Source organism: Diplotaxodon limnothrissa, linkage group LG4, assembly GCF_057381915.1.
Source record: "Diplotaxodon limnothrissa isolate DT_005_m linkage group LG4, D_limnothrissa_male_GT1.1, whole genome shotgun sequence".
In the NCBI taxonomy this organism is placed as follows: Eukaryota; Metazoa; Chordata; class Actinopteri; order Cichliformes; family Cichlidae; genus Diplotaxodon; species Diplotaxodon limnothrissa.
The window spans coordinates 22,934,481-22,947,579 of NC_140599.1; the positions used below are offsets into that span (position 1 = coordinate 22,934,481).

The following is a 13,099-nucleotide window of genomic DNA, read 5'->3' on the forward strand; positions in this document are numbered from 1 at the left end:
ATTCTGAGTGGATTTACTCACTACGGGTCAAAATGACCCGCAACAAAATCAATTTTTTTTTTTAAACATAATGCAAGGGCTAAGGGCTTGCATATGATCTTCAATTTGTAGCAGATCCACTATCACATAGCAGCTGGACCAGTCTCCAATGGAGCGTCAGTCCACTGCTGCCACCTGTGGCTAAGTGCCATAGCCTACTACTAGATTAACTTGTGACACATCTGCACCTGCATATGGTCACATTGAGTAGAGACTGAGTGGCTGCACTTACACCTAGTGCATTCAAATTCACCCACAGACATGTTGAAAGATGTAATGCCAGCAATGTAGATTGTCAACACTAAAAACAGTCATTAAGCAAAGACCACAGGGATCTCCTTTCCCCCCCCCCATGTTTATTTGGCATGCACACATTTGTAGTCGCCTTCTTTACAGGGGAAGTCCACAAACACTGCATGGTACCAATTTACACAGAAGGTACATTCAATCTGCAGGAAAAATTAGATTGTCAGAGTCGGCTGTTGAGTGACGCAATTAAACATGTTCAAATGTGCAGGTAATGTAGTTTTCTGTGCAAAAGCCTTATCTGTGAATCAGTCTATATTTTCATGTGTCCTTTAGGGGCTCCAGTCTCTTTAAAGTGCAAAGGCATGCAGGTTACCTGAACTATACGTTTTCTGTTGGTGCATCAATGTGACATTTCACCCAGTGATGTTTAAGTAACCCATTCAAGGTGTTTCCGTCTAATGGTATCAATTTGGTTATCTTACACACTGATCAGTTTCTGCACCTGAGCTTCTCTCACCACTGGCACGACATACCTGGGAAAGGTCATTGAAAATATATTCCACAATAGGGATAGACATATGAATGCTGACTGTGCTGACAAAATGTGTTGTGACAACAGTAGTCAAACAATCTGTAATATATTTGTTGAATACAAATGTTTTTGCTGTGAAATGATATAAACAAAAGCAGTGCTGATTTTGGAATCTTCAAGCGTATGATAAGCTCAAAATAAGCAAAACTGCATTTCATGTAGTTCAACGGGTTTTCTTTTGTTACAAGTGTATTGTGCATGAAAAGAATTCAAAGTGGTGATAGAGCCAGCTGCAGATGTGTCACAAGTTGATTTGGCTGTAGGCTATGGCACTTGGCCAGAGGTGGCGCTGGTTGATTCGAGTCCATGTTAGTTCACACAAAGTAAACTGCACGCTTTAGTTGAGAAGTTAAAACGCTGAAATCAGAATAATAAAACGTACGAGGGGGACGATAACGACGACTAGATTCTCCCGATCGTCTACTCTTGCTGTCCTGTGAACAACATCGGCGTGGTGTTAATTGTTTGCTGTTTTCGCGATCGCGTTGTGCATGAGAATATCACCAGGTAAACTCGCAATATTTTTAAACATTTTGTTGTTCAACAGCATCAAGACTGACGGGGTGTGTTTGAGTTAACCTCACAAGGGTCACAGATGATATCTTTGGCGGTTTTTTTTTTTTTTTTTTTTTTTTGCTGATTTGTCGGTAGCAGCTCTTGAAAAGCAAGTCTGCCACACATCTGTTCGACCAAATCCAGTTAATCTGGAACACCGGTGTTTCAGATTAACTGGTGGCGGTGAAAAAGATGTGTGGCAAACTTGCTTTTCATGAGCCGCTACCGACAAACCAGCAAATAAACACTGAATATATAATCTGCAACATTTGTGAGGTCACCTTAAACACAGGCTTATTGCACTTGAACAATAAAACATTAAAAACTGTCACGAGTTTACCTGGCGATATTCTCAATCACGAGGCGACCGCGAAAACGGCAAACAAATAAACGTCACCACGCCGATGATGTTCACAGGACAGCAAGAATCAACAATCTTGTCTTGATAAATGCCAAATTATATACACAAAGTTCTAGAAATAACCACTCGTATTGTTCATGATGATTTTAATATTTTTTCCATAACAAAGAAATGTCTTCAACAAATATTACACATTAATATTTGACTTATTGTAGATAAAAAGCGTCCCCAACGAGCTGTCATCAGAAAAACTGACAGTTTATGAATGTAATTATTTTAATTAGATATCTATACAATTTGATACTTGTTTTTACACGCTTTTAAAAAAAACTGAAAAGCAACTGATCAACTTTTGTTTGGAGTTAAATTTTAGCGACCTCTAGTGTTCATCATGCCCGACTAGGGTCATGAATGGTCTGTTATCTCCCGATATTTTCTTAGATTTGTTTTTGGGGGTTTAACAAAAACATTTTAAAAAGCTCACAGATAAGTGGCATAAACTTTTGGACTTTCAGTTGTGCTTTCATAGGTTTTACACCTTTTCCTACTGATTGATTATTCATACCATATTAAAGCAATTAAGTAATAGATGACAATGGCAGAAAAGCTCTTGTTTTTTATCTATGTTTTTAACAAGTGTTCTACAATTTAAAACAAAATCTGTGAATGAACAAAGATGTTATGTTTTAAAGAACAGTTTTACACATTGTTTTCTTACATTTTGGGCACTATTTTCTAAAGTGTTCATATGTGCTGTATTTGAGTGTAGAAATGAATTATTTATGTTGTCATTGGAATTGGGTAACCTGTCATGAGGGAATTCCCCACTGGGGTAGAGGGGAAAGCTGCATGGTAAAAGAGGTCAGGAATCTGTAGCAGCAGGGATTACTTAGTGTGGCAATCTTTAACAATTGGACACACTAGTATATAAATATTAAATAAATTATATACTCTAAAAATTATAGGCACATCTATAGAGTCTGAAAATCAGGCATAGTCTATTCTTAGACAATTTCCAGAACTGCATTTATCCCTGCTGGAACTTTTCCATTCCTTTGGCACAAATGTGCCACCTCCATGATCGAGATGAGTAAGGCAGGTAGGTCACAACATAGAGGCAAGTAAGAAATCCACCCCAGGTTGGATCCAGGGGCCCTTAACAAGTCCTGTTAGTATTCTGTGTTTAACAAGCAAAGAATGAAATACTAATGTAAATGTTTCAAAGGCAACTCGGACTATAAGATTATGTAAAACATTTAACCATGATGGTATAACCCTCAATTAACTTAATTTACCAGTGTTAGTTAAAAATTCCTTTGTATATATGTAACATCTGTTTACAGCATATTACGTAAGACCACGTGTGTTATGACAGGGCACTACAAAAGCCCTTAAAATCACGTACAGTGCTTTTTAAGACAATTTTCAAGGTTGCTTTTGTTTTGAATAGTCATTTCCGATTCCTGTTCCCTGACTCTCCCTCACCTACACCTGGAGTGGAGGCAAATCAGAATCCTCCCTGAGGTGGAGAGACGAGCTGCTATGTAAAACAGGTCCTGTTGCCAGTGGGAACAGTGACGTGACTGACTGGTTCCCCTGGTTGTGAAGTTTTGGTTTGCGTGTTTTGTTCCAGTTTCAGTTGTCATATGGGGCTTTTTATGAGTATTCTTCAAAGATTTTCAATATTTATCCATCAGGAACACAATTCATTTTCCCAAGGTGCCACTTGAGAAATCAGGACCATTGTAGTGGGTCACACCACCTAGGCCTGTCACCTAGACCTATTTCAAAGGTACATCCTATCAAGACGAACATAGATATATGATTTCAAATTAAAAAGGTTTCTTGAACTGTCTTGTCCCAATTTGGTATTCCGTTCTCTTGTATCACCACAGTTCACATAAATGTTATAAATAATAATAATTTGAGATTTAAAAAAAGGCCACATCACTTGGTGTACAAGAGGCCAATCTAAGGTATCACAGTACTAAGCAGTTTTACAAATAAAGCTGACGAAGCATCAAAGATATCTTTATCACATATATTTGTTATCTTATATATTTGTTAGTTCGTTTCATGATAATCAATGATATTTGTCCATGTACTGTAAGTTTGAGATTGCTTTAAGCTTAACAGTCATTTATGTAGTTTGTGTGAAAAAGAACAATTTTTTCTTTACATGCTATTTACTTAAGTTTTTTAATTTATTTATTTTTTATGTTTGATATTTGCCCTTTTTGTTGTTTTTTCTTCTTGAATTATTTGATAGGCAGGGGTTTGATAATCATGCCTATTTATTTGACGACATTTCATGGAATAGAAAAAAAAAAGTTATTGTTTAGTGGAGGTTCAGTCCGAAAAAAGGGTGTGGTGTGGTTAAATCGCGAAGATCTATCCGGTTGTTCAGTGATGACGCGACGGATCCTACTTCCGGGTCTAAAGTAGTCTGCGTTTAATATGGCTTTTGTGTTGTTAACATGTTTAATGTTATGTATTTTCTTCTATTTGATCTCAAAAAGCTCCTAAAACAGTCAGTGATCACTGTTGACCTCCCTCGGCTTTTATTACCGCTAATCATTTATTTAAGCTCAGTTTTTAAAACCTTAGGATGTAACTACAGCCCAGCCCATGCAGCAGTATATGAATGACTAACCTCGTATTGTGGATGGATTATCTCAGTTGTTCTTCTGGCTGAAGTTTGGTCCTTTTACAGCATCCTGCCATGCGATTACATTTGTTCCTGACCACCGAGAACACTCACGGTAACTTTTATCGAGTGGAAAAAAAGTTAGCTTGTTTATATTATGCTAACGTAGCTGTGTCGCTAGCGGTCACGCAGCACATCATTATATACCAGCTAGCCCAACTTCAGTAACCCTACAAACGTCACTGCTGTTTAGTTTTCTGTCTTCATTTATGCTGGAAGTGATAACAGAGCTGTACGTTTTAATTTGTTTCCAAAACCCCGCAGTCAGGACATGCTATATTGTATTTAGATAGAAGCTAGCGAGCTAACTCCCTGCTAACTTCTAACTCCTTTAAATGTCATAAATTCCGTTTTCATGGATGCCTGGATGTTAAACTCAATTGTTACACCTGAGCAGAACGCTGATCATTTTATTAAAGATGAAAGACTTTAGACAGTTTTTCAACTCTCAGTAATGCCATATGATCGTTTGATATATGGACCTGCAGCGGAGTTTAGACCCAGACACGGCTAGTGACGTCAGACTGAACAACCGGATTTCAGGAGCAGGCCTACGTGTGATGTAACGTGAAATCACGTCATCACGTACGCCCCTGTCAGGATTTACGTTGGTTCCGGGAGACGCGTTGGCAATTTCCTAAACAGAGCTCAGTTACCTCATTGGGAAACGTCAGTATCACCCGAGGCCCGGCAAAGAGGAGCTCTGCTTATCGTTGGGTGTTTTACCGGCTGGAAATCGACTCGCTGCTACGGAAGACAACAGTAGACCGACTTGACATGAGCAGGTAGCCGTTTAAATCTCTTAAATTTGACCTCTAACGCGTTTTTAGTGTTTGACCTGTCCGTGTAACCAGCTGTCGAGGCATTTGTGTGTGTGTTTTTTAGACTACTCTCCTAAACGTTACGAAGATTATATGGTTATTTCGGGATAAATATCGAGAAGTGTCACCTTAAATGTTTGCTTCATACACCTTTAAATCCCGCTCGTTCTGTGTGCTGCATTTTTACTTGTAACGCGAGAGCGAGCCGACAGTTTTTGGCGTGAGCCCGAGCCTCTGTGCGGTCATACCTCCCACTATCAGATACCGACACGTTCAAACGTCTAAAAATCATCAGCGTCGTTAAATCACAGCCTGTAGCTGCTGGGCTGAATTAGACCTTTTGATACATTTGAGATCAATACCAGCCGTCACATAATCGATAAGAGGTTCTTGGTCTCATGCTTTTTATTGAATCTTACGCTTTTTTTTGTCTCATTAAACATGTTTGTCTGTATGGTGGGCTAATCCATAACATGGAGACCAAAATATGGACCCAGGGCAGGGGTTGTGCCACCACACCCTATAAAGCTATACAAACCAGCAAAACTTCAAGAAGGAATCTGAAGAAAAATGTAGGATTTTTCTGTACAGGAGGGGGGAAAAGTGACTTTGTCAGCATCAACAGAGACACAAATGTGGAAAAGGAAGCACTCTCTTTACTTGCCTTCCCTTGTCTGTAATTTCCAGATCTTTGCTGGATTCGGGCCATGTCTGTAGCGGTGTTGTTGCAGTAGACAAACAGATCCAGGGATGAACCAGAGAGCTATCCAAAGGAAATGAAAAATAACAGGAGCTATCCTGTTCTGACTGTCTCTGCTTTTACCTGGTACAGGATATGACTTTGGGTTATTGTCCTGTGTAGGGCTTTGATGGGCTACAAGATTTAGCAGAAAGCACCAGATCCCTTTCAAGCCTCTGTATCCTAGCATTGAGAGAGATGTGTAGTGTTTGATCTTTGTCTAGTAAATCAAAAGAAACTTTTTAGGTACTTCCCTAGAGTGTTGTGTCTGGTCTCCTGACATCCAGCATGTTTTGTCAGAGGAAGCTTTGAAAAATTTCCCTTTCTGTTACCCCCTCGTTATTATGGTCTGCAGCGCGCTGACACGTGAGGGTCTTATAGACGGGAAGCTGTTCATGACGGCATCTCTGAGGAATGCTGTAAAGGAAACTGCAGTCAAAGTCATCATCTCTCTGAGTCTAGACTTAGAAGCAACACCCAGGCCCAAGCCAAGCAAGCCACTAGATTCTCTTTATTTATTTATTTTATAGGAGACTTTTGTCGAGGCAGTTTACACAAAAATCAGAGCACATTTGATTTCAGCTCAGGGTTTTCCTGTGTCATGTCCACTTGCTGCTGGTCCTATCTGCAGGAAATCCTTAAAATCCAGGGCCAGATTATAAATATTCCCGGGGCTACAGCAGTGGTAGTGCTGGTTTTGGCAGCTGTTTCACCAGACCCACACATGAAGCCAACAGCAGCTCTTTCCAGATGTGTTTAATGATTCCCTGACAACAGCTGCGTAGGTCCATATACATCAGAGTTGAATTGCTCACCAGAAAAGAGGAACGACTGTCTGTTAAAGTGGTAACTCTGCAAACAGGAAGGAAGATGAAAAACGTACCCACTTGCGAAAAATGTAAGAACTGGACTCACATGTTGATCTTTTTAGCAAATGAACTCGTCATGTTGAGGTTGCATGAGTTGAGCGAGCTAAGAGGTTAAAACTTAATAATTTAATGCACATAACACTGAAGATTTCCCAGGTATATAAAGGCATTGGCACACTGAGCACACGTTATTATCAATTATTTGTGGTATTTGGAAGTAATTGCTTCAAACTGTACTTAAGTTGGGGGGGGTTCTTAGCATTGTTGATTTATGAGTAACTGAGGATGGACGACCTCATCCCACAGGGTTACGCGGTCAGGATGGTCTGTCGCTGAGATAGGGCCTTTCTTCTCCAGTGATGAATGAGGAGAATGTTTGATGGTGGCTCTGCTCTGAGATAAGAACGGAATGTGCTCCGCTTGATTTAACATGTCAGAGGATGCAAATGGCAAAACTGCTGAGCTGTCCGTTTACTAATTCTAATCTAACTGAAAAAATCTGTAAATGTAATACAAATGTGCCTTCAATCCTCAGGTTGCCCTGACATGGACACAGAGATGATTCCCAAATTTTCGTCAAAGGATGAGGAGGTTGATTACTGGAAGTCCCAAGCCCTCAAATATAAGAAAAGGTAGGTGGCATTTGTGTCGCATCTGACAGCAATGCATGCCTGAATTTATTTATGGTATGAGTTGGTGTGTATGGCTTCATTTCTTCAAAGAACAGGCCTGTGTGAGTTTTTCATTTCAGTTTGATATTAAGCCAAAATTAGGTTACATAACATACTGTCTTGAAAGAAAGCGGAGTTGGAAATCGAATGACAGCGATTCTTCAAATATAGCATAAGATGAAAGACAGCTTTTGGGGACAGTAGATGCTCATCCTTGCATAATAAGCAGCTGCTTTGTTTTGCTGACTATGTGGTTTGCGCAGTAGTTTTGAAAGATGTGATTACATAATAACTTTGTGCCAAAAGTTTCCACACAGGCTGTGTTTAGCCGTATAAGGCAAATGGCCAGAAAAGAGTAATGAAATCAGCACTGACAAACTTCATGGTTTACTCAATAGGAAATGACACAGGCCACAGGATGGGCATTAGTGTCACTTAAGAGTGTCATTTGACATTTGTTTAGTCTTCCTTTCCTATTTGTGGACGTACAGTCTATGAGAAGAAGTGTAAAAGTGCACAGCAGGGGTTAAAGTCCTGCTTACTTTGAGACATTCCTGTGGGCACATGGTGGAAAAAAACATCAGTGCATGGAAAGAAAAGTGGCTTCAAGTAGATTTGCCATAGTGTGTTGCAGTTTTTAGGGCATGCATTTTCTCAGAATATCCTTCCACTGAAGTGATATTTTTAAACTTTTTATTTTGAGTTTATTTACAAGGCAACCGCAACATTGTTTATCATTATCATTAATAGAACTTTTTTTTCATTCTGATGTATGGAATACTATTGGCCAATTTAATCTATTAGGGTTACATAGTTATGTTACAGGGCCCTGTGTTTGCTGATCAAGCACCATGTGTGATGCTGGTATGTGTCGAACACACAACAACTGATTCATGCATTTCAGTGCTCTGTGGAGCCACTGTGAAGGCATTATCCCAGCACAGAGTCAGCTGACCAGTGTTACCAAGTGTCAGCTCGGCAGGAGAAAAATAAATTATATTAAGAAGCCTTTTCCTCTCTTTTCTACCTTTACATAAATGCATTTACAAATAATTACTATTTTATGCAATATTTAGTGTGTAAAAACATCCTGTTTCATAACTTTTATCCTCCTGTTTTTTTTCCCTGCTTGTGACCTTTAACCTGTTCCACTCTGGAGATGCATGGCAGCATGCCTGTTCTTCTCACCTATTTTTGAACCAGCTACTGTCACAGTTCAGCTGTCTCTTCAGAGCTGTATATTTAGAATGCTTAACTCGACAATGCTGAGCTGAACCCTTATTTCCTCTTTGACAGAGGCCAGACTACAAATACGAACCTGTAACTGGCTTTCATACAGGTTTATTTCTGGCCATTAGTGGGGTAGAAAGCTGCTAGAACATGCTTGGCTTGGCTCAGCTTGCAGGACAAAGGTCTGTCAGTTTTCTAGAGCTCATAGGCACAGTCATTCAGCCGGTTAGCTGTGCAGAACTGAATGGGGGACGATGAACAGGAAAGCTTTTATCACAATGACCGTTTATGGTTTTACCCACTCTCTCTGTATTTTTGCCATTTAGTTGCCATGAAGCCCAAGAGGAGTTGCAGGAGTTCCAGGAGGGGAGCAGAGAACTGGAAGCTGAGTTGGAGGCACAACTTGGTCAAGCTGAACAACGTCTTCGAGACCTACAGAGTGAAAACGAGAGGCTAAAGAATGAGGTTTCCAACCTCAAGGTAACGGGCCTTTTTGATCTTCATTAAGCGTTTACCTTTGGCTAGAACACTAATAAAGTCATTTGTGATTACCTAAGAGGTTATCTGATCTTTGTTGGATCCTGCACACAAGGTCTAATGCCTCATTTGTATGGTAGGTGTTAATCTGGGTTTTCTTAGGTAATCCTCCAGCACTTCTTAATAGGATGTCAGGATAAAGAAGAAGAAAATAGAAAACTGCAAGGCAAGCCTAGTTCTTATCACAGTAGACATGAACACTGGTTTCAGTGTGCTTGTTTGGTTATGCACATTGGTGACTGTACTGTACAACTACACCAGAGAGCTCATAAATTATGCCTTCCTTTAACAACTGTCGGACAACGATGTTCTTTGAAACCTTGTGACCGTCCTGAGATTCGTTCTGACTGATGCTGATCTTTGTAGTGGATAAAACGTTATTTTTAAACTAGATTCCTCATCAAGTAGCGTCTTTGTTGTCCTTGTTTCTCTTTATAGACTCACTATTCTCTTATCTGCACATTTTCCATGTCTTCCAGGAAAAGCTGGAGCAGCAATATGCCCAGAGTTATAAACAGATCTCTTTGCTAGAGGACGACCTGGGACAGACTCGCAGCATCAAGGATCAACTCCATAAATATGTCCGAGAGCTTGAACAGGCCAACGATGACCTCGAGAGAGCAAAAAGGTGAGAATGACGTGCAATGTGCAAATTCTGTTTGTATTCTAGCATTTACCTCAAACATGTCAGCACTCATAAAATACTTATCACTGTTTTTGTAGGGCTACAATAGTGTCTCTTGAAGACTTTGAGACCCGTTTGAACCAGGCAATTGAAAGGAATGCCTTTCTGGAGAGTGAACTGGATGAGAAAGAGTCTCTCCTTGTATCTGTGCAGCGGTTGAAAGATGAAGCACGAGGTAAAGATAAAGCCCACATAAATGAATTCTTCCCCTTTCTGGGCCGTGCATCATTTGTGCAAGAGCCGGTGTTTCTTAACTTTCTCTCTTTTTTGTTTTCCTTCTTTAGACCTGAGGCAGGAGCTGGCAGTGCGCGAAAGGACCACAGACAGGATGTCAGCACCCAGCTCACCCACTTTAGACATAGACAAGATTGATTCAGCTGTACAAGCCTCTTTATCCCTCCCAGCAACACCTGTAGGAAAGAATATAGAGCACTCTTTTATCAGCCCCAAAGGTTAGAATTATTCCTACTCCATTTTCCTCTTGTTTGAGTAAAAGTTGTAATATGAGTTAACTCTGGCTTATATGTCCTAGCACTGACCAACGGCTGCGGTAACTCGTCTCTGACTCCCTCTGCAAGAATCTCAGCTCTTAACATTGTTGGCGACCTTCTGAGAAAAGTCGGGGTAGGTGTTACTCACTTTACTGTTTTGGCTTTACATTTTAACAGCTCTGCACTGAGGAGCAAGTCTTTTCAGCGACGCTAAAAGGAAAGATAATTATGATGATGCTAATTTGAGATTTCCTGTTTTGTCATTAGGCTTTGGAGTCGAAACTTGCTGCCTGTAGGAACTTTGCCAAAGACCAGGCAGCAAGAAAAAACTACTCCACAGACAAAAGCATGCTTCTCAACAGCAATGCCACCAATTTCTCTCACTCACTACATGCTACCTACTTCGACAAAACGTAAGTCTTTTAGCATGTGCTTTTCTCCTTTCCCTGTCTGTTTGTCCTTCTGTTATTTAGTTTGATGTTAAAATCGGATGCCCCGGCTGTGTGTATATCTTTGCTAATGTTGAGTATGTCTTTTGACATCTGCAGCACTGTTAATGGATTGGACCCCAGCACCTTGACTTCCATGACACCATCCAGAGCCCTGTCTCCACCGGGCATGCTGCCTTTGAGTGTGTGATTGAGGAGCTCCTCAAGCCAGAGAAAGCTCTAAAGAAACTCTTATCTCCTCAACACAGTCTGGGAACACAGAGGGTGTGTATGTGTGTGTGTGTGTGTGTATGTGTGTGAGTGAATGAAAACGGAGCTGGAGTGATGTGTGAATTTTTTAGCTCGGTGTGTGCAAGAGAGGCTTGTGTCTGTTTTGCAGCTCTAAGTGCATCTGTGAGTAGGTGCAGTCATTTGCACCAGTCAGCCAAAAAAGCATTGAAAGCACTTTCCTATATTGTGTATATACCCATCGGGGCATGGACCTGGTGGGCTTCTGGAGCAGCTGTGGTGTCTGGGGAGCACGGGAAGCAGATGTTTCTGGTGCCTCCCACACAGATGTTCAGTAAGTTTGGGAGCTGGGGACTCTGGAGATCAATGCCTTATACTCTTTCTCAGGCAGTTTAGGAGCTGTTTTGGAGTGTGGCTGGGTGTGTTCTCCTCCAGCAGGAAGGGCACTACCATCAGGGAGTGATATACCATGAGGTTAAGCTTAGTACCTGGGGCTTTGCAGCAGAACAGTGCTTCGTAACCAGGTGATCATCATTTTTCACATCAGCTTTTAGTGGTTTTAATGTTGTGGCTGACTGGTGTGTGTTCCTACCACATTCTCTTCTTGCTTGTGCCTAAAGCTGTACTGCACTGTGCTTGAATGAATGTCACTGCAATGTTTTGACCTTAAGATGTCAACTTTGAACTGGCACGGTTACCTAGGTGATTCCACAGTTCATATGAAGACTCATCCTTGACAACTGGTCTATGAGAGACCACAGCTTCCTTTGAACTTTCCTTCCTTTTCTGTTTCATTGCATTGCACAGTTAAACTAATTTCTGTTTAGATTTTTCTATATTTAAAAAGGGATATGTTCACATTAACTAATTTATCTCACAGTATACTTTAAAGTGAAATTTTCCTGTATGATTTTATTTTATTTTTTTCTTGCATGTGTTTAAATTGAAGAATGACCGAAATGAATGTTGACTGTTTAAAGCCATGTAGCCGTGCTGCAGTTGTTCCTCTTGTTACTGGCTGATGTCTGGAGTGCTTGTGGAAATATCAGCTTGTTCTCCCCTCTGGGTTAAACCTGAATTTACAGGTTTCTGCTGCTGTCGAGTGTATTCCTCTGCAGACGTCCACTGACGTTTTTTCAAGAGAACAGTATTGCCTTTTTATAATATTTAATGTATTGATTTTTTTTTTTTTTTGTGTCGTTCCAGGCTTATTACCTCATTGTGACATGTTAGGAGTTAGCAGCTATTAATTATTGATGGGTGTCATTTTTGGCTCATACAAATCAAACTGCTTAAAACTGACTCAAGGATTTTTTTTTTTCCCTCAGTTTTATCTGGAGTTATGGTGCATTAATAACAACAACTATAATGTTATTTTGGCAATACTTACATTTTTACATATTTGGCTCTGCATCCCCTCACTTACATATCTTTAATTCCTCAGCGTCACCAATTTGCACCCTAAAGGCTCACACAAAGACTTGTATTCATTGTTAGTTGATCATTTGATGCCACTTGGGGCACAATAGGAGCCTGTTACTTAAATTGGTTCTATAGTTGGTGTATAGCTTGTATAGATGACAATTTTGCCTACCACTTTGTGGATATTGACATTTGGCAATAAGGTCCTATTTATTTCAGATTCTGTATGGCATGTGTTCGGATAATGGGTTTTACTATTGTACGGTGGTTAAGCCCATTGTATTATGATATCAAATTGTTTAAATAAAGATTGATATGATGGATGTGTTGTTGCTTTTTTTTTTTTTTTTTTTTTGAAATGTACACAGTAGTAGTGAATCAAGATATAGTGGTTTTGTTTACTAATCAGAAGGTTGATGGTTTGATCTCTGGCTCTTCCAGCCTTTGTGTTGAA

General features: G+C 40.2%; 1 protein-coding gene across 2 annotated transcripts; it reads left to right on the forward strand.

The window, feature by feature from the left end:
- Positions 1-5,165: 5,165 nt before the first annotated feature.
- Positions 5,166-12,961, forward strand: ndel1b (nudE neurodevelopment protein 1-like 1b). Of its 2 annotated transcripts, XM_085351665.1 has the most exons (9): positions 5,166-5,288; positions 7,468-7,564; positions 9,160-9,313; positions 9,850-9,998; positions 10,094-10,230; positions 10,340-10,507; positions 10,588-10,679; positions 10,814-10,959; positions 11,095-12,961. In XM_085351665.1, exons 2-9 carry the CDS (start codon positions 7,479-7,481, stop codon positions 11,183-11,185), a joined length of 1,023 nt encoding a protein of 340 aa, XP_085207791.1. In that variant the 5' UTR covers positions 5,166-5,288; positions 7,468-7,478; the 3' UTR covers positions 11,186-12,961. The 2 variants fall into 2 exon arrangements, with proteins under 2 accessions (XP_085207791.1, XP_085207790.1); XM_085351664.1 differs by having other exon boundaries at positions 5,166-7,564.
- Positions 12,962-13,099: the final 138 nt, after the last annotated feature.